Source organism: Coptis chinensis, chromosome 6 (genome assembly GCF_015680905.1).
Source record: "Coptis chinensis isolate HL-2020 chromosome 6, ASM1568090v1, whole genome shotgun sequence".
Taxonomy (NCBI): domain Eukaryota; kingdom Viridiplantae; phylum Streptophyta; class Magnoliopsida; order Ranunculales; family Ranunculaceae; genus Coptis; species Coptis chinensis.
Window position 1 is genome coordinate 95940967 of NC_141461.1, and position 7826 is coordinate 95948792.

General features: G+C 41.2%; 2 protein-coding genes across 2 annotated transcripts; one reads left to right on the plus strand and one right to left on the minus strand.

Annotated features, from left to right (window-relative positions):
* Window positions 1–518: 518 nt before the first annotated feature.
* Window positions 519–1560, minus strand: LOC147495736 (uncharacterized). The gene is made up of 2 exons (XM_086568466.1): window positions 792–1560; window positions 519–586 (listed from the first exon to the last, which is right to left on the minus strand). Exons 1-2 carry the CDS (start codon window positions 1558–1560, stop codon window positions 519–521), a joined length of 837 nt encoding a protein of 278 aa, XP_086424592.1.
* A 4042-nt stretch (window positions 1561–5602) lies between these two features.
* On the plus strand, window positions 5603–6118 carry LOC147495737 (uncharacterized). Its single transcript, XM_086568467.1, has one exon. The coding sequence runs from the start codon at window positions 5603–5605 to the stop codon at window positions 6116–6118; it is 516 nt and encodes a 171-aa protein (XP_086424593.1).
* The last annotated feature ends 1708 nt before the right edge of the window (window positions 6119–7826 follow it).

The following is a 7826-nucleotide window of genomic DNA, read 5'->3' on the forward strand; positions in this document are numbered from 1 at the left end:
TATGTAATATATTGCTTAACCTCCTAGACTCAAACAAATCCAAAAATTTGGAATACTTATCTGGACTTTTGTCATTTAGTTGCTTCAGTGATAGCCTTACCCTCTCCATTGCTTCATATATGTAACTCAGAGTCAATCCATCACCATCAACCAAACGGAGAACTCGAACTAAAGGCTCAAATGAAGACAAAATTTCTTTAGCAGCTAACTAAAAGTCTGAATTGTGAATAATGCTATCTACTTTTCTGGACTGTGGTTTGTTATAATATGGGAAATTGATCCAAGTAGTAGATGCAACAGTATGTCTTAATCCATCTTCAACTTCTACTAGCAATTGAAGCATTAAGAAATGTGAAGCGAACTGAGTAGCCGAATACTTTTTCACCTCTTTTTCAGTGTATTCTCTCAGTAAGTCCAAGACAATGGTATGCCTACCTGTTCATGTAGTCAATAATGCACTTTGCATCATCAAACATCTCTTTAACCCATGGAACGTTTATGTATATGTCCTTCAAAAGTCACTGAACTCCATGGGCAGCGCATCGTACTTTAAGAATGTGAGGGTACTTATCCATTATCATCTCGCCTGCATGTTTCAACAATAGAAAATTTTATTATAAAACAAAACACCATGTTGAAATATAAAGCATTTACCTAGAGCTAATATACAATTATACACACACATATATATATATATATATATATATATATATATATATATATATATATATAGAGAGAGAGAGAGAGAGAGAGAGAGAGAGAGAGAGAGAGAGAGAGAGCAAAGATCTCACCCATAAGTCCATAGTTAGAAGCAGTGTCGGTAACAACTTGTACGACATTTTCAGGCCCAATCTCTCCAATCACAGAGACAAGCAAATCTCTTAGAAATGAACCTATCTTTTGGTCCCCTGATCTTTCAAATGATTTCAAAAATACAGCTCCCTTTGGTGAATAAGCTATCACATTGATGTATGAACAACCAGTCATATCGGTCCAAATATCTGACATTATCGAACAACCAGTTTTTGCCCAAGAAGCTTTTATTTGATCAACATAACCATCAACATGTTGTCTGCTACTGTCCACCAATTTAGTTCTCAAGGTTGAATAACTAGGAGGTTTATAACCCACACCAAATTCAGCTACGGCTTTAATCATAGCAAGAAAAGGAGTTGTTTGTATAACATTAAAAGCTATGTTATTTCGGAAAAAATGATCAGCAACCTTTAAGTCTACAGATTCTTTGTCCTTTTTATGAGTGATCCCCGGTATCGTTGTTTGTTGTAGTCCTAAAGTTGCACTTGAAGAAATTTGACTTGGTGCTTTAAGTTTAGAGAAACTCCTACTAGATCCACCAGCATCCCCAATTGCAATAACAGCTAAAGCTTGGACATCCTTAGGCACATTTGTACATGGAGTAATGGCACGCCCTATCTGCCTAGACAAATGCGACTTCAACCGAGACGCTCCACTAGGAAAAATTTTCTCACAAAATTTGGAAATAAAATGTTTATTCTTGTCTTGGGCATACTTCCAGAAAGGATCTTTCTTTCTCACCATCTGGCAAAAAATTATACATAATCACAAATTCACAAGTACAAACTAAACTAAATTGATTTTCTTTTTAAACTAAGCTTGATATGGAATATATTAATCACATAAAACAAACATGGCATGACTATTTAATATTCATCAAAAAGTTAAAGTATTAGCTTTGAGGTTAATTTATTGCATGAAGTGGATAAAAGATAACAAAAAGAAATAAAGAACAATATTATAAGACAAATAAGTAGTGTTAAATGGTGAATCTAAGATGAGAAAGTACCTATTTTGTTTTTGAGAGGTGAGACCGTGAGATTTTAGAAGGAAGAACGAAGAAGCAGGGTGGCAAATGAAGAAGAAACAAATAGTTTTCTTTTGTCTCGTTACTCGTTCTTCTTTTTTTCAATATTTCACCCCTTTAGAAACCCAACGAATTATTCGGCTGAATTTTTGAAATATTCAAAAAATATTGTATTATACTTTTCAGGGCAAAAAATCGCAAATTATTCCAAATCTTTCAAAAGTTCGAAAGTATTATACGTTTGGGGCTTCAAAGATTCGATTCACGAATAATTCGCGAATTATTCACCGAATTGCTAACAAGGGTTGTTGTAGTATCGTTGCATTTCCTTGTGCTTTCATTCTTATTTTATTGGCAAGAAATGTGATTAGTAAATAAGCATCAAACAAGGTAAAATGTTTTAATTTATCTCTTTCCAAGCGTACATTCATTTTGTCCTTAACATCATTATTGTCATTTTGGTGGCTTAGTTTTCAACATTGGGGACAATGTTTCATTTAGGTTTGGGGGTGTTGAAATTTAAAAATTTCTCTTTGATGTTTATGATTTTTGTTAAAATATATATATATATATCCCTCTTTTTTTTAAATCTTTTTTTTAAAAAAAAAAATGGTGTTCTAGGTTTCAACCATGGGATTCTTATGATAGTAAAGGTTTGATACCCTGTTGATGATAAAAATAAATCTAGAAGTCTCAATTTGGCTACATAATTTGACTTGATTCTTAGAAATCTGAGTTAATTAGAGTATAATAGACTTTGCATTAGTTCTTGAGTATCTTTGCACTACGAATCTTGCATTGCATTTATAAGTAATGAACTTCTAGAATACAAGAGTCAGATGAATTAACTAGACAAAACTTGTGAGTCTGAGCCAAAAGCCTGCATTATGTGTGAATTTTCTTGAGTGATGACACCATGGATGAACCTTTTCTGAGTAAAGAGATGCGCACTTCTTCTTGCTAGATCACCACACGAACACCTAGATAGAATTTAGGCCTTCTTTGACCGTTTGAGCCTGATATATCCCACCTATATATATCATTTCCTTAGAAGCCCTTTTGAAGCCTTGCTATTAAGCCTTTTCCTTGTGAACCAAACTCCTTAACCCATAATATAGCCTACCTAAGTTGTTACTTGAGAGTTAGGATGACTGTGAAGAAAATAGAGAAAGTGTACTCAAAATAAGTTGCTTCCTGACAAGTCAAGGTTTCAAGACCTTGCTGCAAGTCAATTAAAAATCAAAATGGCAAGAAGATGTTCCCACCTCCAAAAACAAAATCAAAATCTTGGGCCTCTTTGAAAGTTACAATTTGAAAATTGAAGCACTAAAGTTCGAATTTCTCTAAGTAGTTGTGAAGACCTTATTCTCTCAAGTAATAGCTTTTTGAAATATCCATTCCTTTTCTTGTGAACTCCTACCTAAACCCCATTACAACTCATTCAAGACCTCTAGCTTCCTAGGCTAAGTGTGGTGTGAAAGTAAGAAGATGATGTGATGATCGACCTCTCTTTGGTTAGTCATTGAGAGTATAAAGATTGAGTGTGCCCTCGCACACAAGAGAGACCTTGACTTGGTGTGTAAAAATATGAGTGATACGTGTCTATGACACAACCGGTGAGAACCCAAGTTAATAATTCTTTCTAAAGATACCAGAAGTGAAATTACTTGTCCATAGCATTGCATCTTTTCATAGCACAGTGCTTATATTGCTTAATGCTTGTGCTATTGCCTTTTTATTAACTTTGGTGTCACAGAAATTGAAGTTTATTGCCAAAAGAGATTAAAAGACTTTGCTGAGATAACTTAGGGTGATAACCTGGATAATCGAGTCTTTGTAGTCTAATTTAGAACACCGAAATGTTGTGGGTATATTCTCTGCAAACCCTCACAAGATAAAACTCATCCTCTATGGGTAACCTAAAGGTTTAACGGTTTGTTGCACAAGCTAAGTGCAATCGCGATTCCTGCGAAAGTGAGTTAGGATTTTCTTTTGTTTGGTTTTGTTCAAGGACTAGCAAAATGTAGGTTTAGTGGTATTTGATAAGTGCCTTGTAGTGGCATAATGTGGAGAAGATGACTGGGTCAGCGGTGCAGGTGATAGGATGCAAAATACTGAAGAAAAAAGGGGAGCACGAAATCGTGATCGCGTAACCCTAGACCGCAGACATGGCATTGGTACGGACGGGAGGCGGACCGTAAGATGGAAGGACAGATGGATGACTCAGAGAGGAAGGAGGAGATATAAAAGGAATAGTGTGAGAAGAGAAAAAGGAGGAGAAAACGAAGCAAACAGAGGGGAGAAAGAGGAAGTGAGCTAGGGTGTTAGGCTGAGGTGTTTTGTGCTCATACATTTGGCGCCGTCTGTGGGGAACGGCAAAAACGAGAGAGGAATGGCACCAAAGAGGAGAGTAGGTAGACCTAAAAAGGTGGCGGTGGAGAACGCCAAGCCAGATCTAGCGCCGGATGGTGTGATCGATGGAGAAGGAGACCGAAGAGAGGAACAGGAAATAGAAGAAACGAGGCTGATGAGAGAGGAGATCGCGAGGCTGAGGGAAGAGAATGAAGAACTGAGAAGGGAGAGAGAAAGGGCGGAGGATGAGACCGAGGAAGAAGGGAATGAGGGATCTGAAGGGGGGAGAGCTTAGGAAAAGATGGTGGGACCAGATCTGGTGGAAACCCGATAGCAGGGTTGACTATGGAGCAAGTCCAGGAGATGATAGACAACGATAGGGAAGCGAACCGACGACAAGAGAATAGTCAAGGAGGAGCGGCTAGTCAAGTGGTGGCTGGGTTGAACCGCAACCCATTGGCAGATAAAATATGGGCATCAGAGGTTCCGAAGCATTTCACTCAGCCTAGATTCGAAAGGTATGATGGTAAGGGAGATCCGGCGGACCACATCCATCATTTCCGCAACAGATGCCTCTATGGCAGGAGGCGCGGTATGATGGTCTACGATGCATGATGTTCCCGGCTAGTCTAAAGGGAGGAGTGTCAGATTGGTATTACAGGTTACCAGCAGAGAGCATAACCAATTTCCAAGAGTTGGAGCAAGCATTTATAGATCATTTTATACACCAGAAGAGGCGAGTGGTAGATATCGCGGCCCTATTCAATGTGAGACAACGATCCGCGGAGTCAGTTAGAGAGTTTTTATGTCGATTCAAGGCAGAGACATTGAAAGTTGAAAATCTGGATGAACATACTGCGGTGATAGCATTTGAGAGAGGGTTACGCCCGGGAACAGGAGTACATCAATCTGTGGCAAAGAACGAGATCGCGACCTTACATGAACTTTATCCGAGGGTGGAGAAATACATAAGGTATGAGGATACAATGCAAAAGGATTCCAAAAAGTCAGGAAAAGCAGTGTTGTCATTGGAAAATGAAAGGGAGCCTAGGAGGGCGGAGACTATCGGGAAAGAAGGCAGGGGATACCACGGAGACCGCACACGGGTAGCGAGGAATGCGGGAGGTTGCCCGAAGAGAGTATCGGGAGAGAAAACCGTACAGAGAGACAGAGCAGACACCGCTGAATAAGCCGTTGAGTGAGATCTTACCCTTAATCAAGAATTTTTTGGGGTACGAGGGACCGCAGAGTACACCAATAGAGATACCGGAAAAACCGTTCTGCAATTATCATCAGATGCGGAATCACGAGACTAATGACTGCTACGCTTTGAAATGGCTGGTTCAGAGGATGGTGGAGAGAGGAGGGATGAGAGAGTTTGTGAGAGGAGAGTAGAAGGAGGAACACATGCCGCCGCAGGGAAGAATATTGGGAACCATCAATGTGATTGACAGCAGTGAAGTCCTAAGTCACAATGCTCATAGAGACAAGATAAGACGGACGACGAGCATCCAACAGATCAGTGAGAGGGTGGATAGACCGTGGCAGAATTCAGGAGTGGCATCGGAGAAGGACAGAATAGTATTCAGCAGCGTAGATCTCCGTGCAGTGCACTCACCGCATGAAGATGCCCTGGTAATTACAATAGCTATGGGGAACTACATGGTAAAGAGGGTGCTGATTGATTGTGGAAGCGCAGTGGATCTGTTATTTAGATGGGCGTTGGAAGAGATGGGACTAGATCCTAGGCAGCTGCGACCTTCACGGACCAATTTATACGGATTCAATGGAAGTATAACTGAGCCCATGGGAGAGCTTTTGTTGCCTAGTGACAACAGGGCCGGTGACCGTTTTCACTCGGTTCATGGTGATAGATTCGGTTCCGCAATACAATGCGATTTTAGGGAGGCGATGGATCCATGAGATGAAGGCGGTACCATCCATGTACTATCAAGTGATACGATTTCCAACACCTACTGGCATGTATGAGGTCTACGGTGACCAAGTGACAGCCAAGAACAATCACCGGGGAACCGTGAAGCGATTGATTTGCAGGCCAGAGGGAGAAGTTTATGATCCTAGAAAAAGGCGAGCATAGCAATTACAGTGTGCCTCGGTGGAGGGGGAGGCGGAGACATCAAGGGGACCAAAGACGATTGACGAAATCGAAATGGTAAATATTGGGAAAGGGGAAGAGGAGAAGTTCACAACGATAGGGTCTAGCTTTGCCAGAAGAATGGAAAGATAAGTTGATACAGTTTTTATCCAAGAATAAAGATGTTTTCGCTTAGACAATAGAAGATGTCACTGGGTTAGATCTGGAGTTTGCGTGTCACCGATTACGCATGAAGGAAAACGCCAAACCCGTGAGGCAGAAGTTGCGCGGCATCAGACCTAAATATGTGGAAGGAATCCATGAAGAAGTCGCGAGGTTAAAAGGAGTCGAGATAATCCGAGAAGTGGAGTTCACCGACTGGTTGTCTAACATAGTCACGGTACCGAAAAAGAATGGGAAGGTTCGCATGTGCGTCGATTTCACTGATGTGAATCTTGAATGTCTGAAGGATAGTTACCCGATGCCGCGAGTAGACGAGCTGGTGGATAGGACGGCAGGATTCAAAGTGTTTTCCTTTATGGATGCATCGATGGGGTACAACCAAGTAGCGATGTATAAGACGGATCAGGAGAAGACAGCCTTTGTGGTGGAGGGGGGTACATATTGCTATATAAGGATGTCGTTTAGGTTGAAGAATGTGGGAGCTACCTTCCAGCGGCTAGGGGAGAAAATGTTCGAAGGCAAGATCCGAAAGGGGATGGAGATTTACATAGATGACATGGTAGAGAAGAGTATGTCAGCGGAGGAACATATAGAAGGTTTAAGAGAGACATTTGGAATATTGAGAAGATACAACTTAAAGCTGAACCCAGAGAAGTGCACATTCGGGGTGACAACGAGAAAATTCCTGGGATATATCATTACCCAGCGGGGAATCGAAGCTAATCCCGAGCAGATAAGATCTTTGGTAGAGATGCCATCATCGCGGAATTTTAAAGAAGTACAGCAGCTAGCCGGAAGGGTCGCAGCTTTGAATAGATTCATCTCCAAGTCATCTGAGAAATGTCGGCCACTGTATAGATTGCTAAGAAATATACCTGATTTTGTATGGACCGCGGAGTGCGAGGAGGCATTTCAGGAGTTGAAAATATATTAGGGCAAAGCGCCTCTGCTGTCACGGCCAGAGCAAGGGGAGAAATTGTATCTGTATCTGGGGGCCACGGAGTATGTTGTTAGTTCAGTACTAGTCCACCTGGCGGACAAGGTTGAGAAGCCAGTATATTTTCAGAGCAAGACTTTGTTAGACGTAGAGACCCGATACAGTAGGATCGAGAGGTATGCCTTGGCATTGATTTTCTCAACCTTGAAACTGAGACCCTACTTTGAGGCACATGTCGTGGTGGTGGTGACGAATCTGCCCCTAAAGCAAGCTTTGAGGACGGAAAAGTCCAGCCAAATATTGAAATGGGTGGTGATGCTGAGTTCATATGAAATACAATATCAGGTAAGGACCGCGGAAAAGGCACAGGCGGTACCAGAATTTCTGGCAGAGTTTGCCACTGAGGATCCCACCTG

Bases quoted from the DNA above. Each gene is read 5' to 3' on its own strand.
- LOC147495736 (XM_086568466.1), bottom strand. From the start codon at position 1,560: ATGGTGAGAAAGAAAGATCCTTTCTGGAAGTATGCCCAAGACAAGAAT. The intron at 587-791 runs GTGAGATCTTTG...TGAAACATGCAG, and splicing joins TTCTAACTATGGACTTATGG to GCGAGATGATAATGGATAAG.
- LOC147495737 (XM_086568467.1), top strand. From the start codon at position 5,603: ATGCCGCCGCAGGGAAGAATATTGGGAACCATCAATGTGATTGACAGC.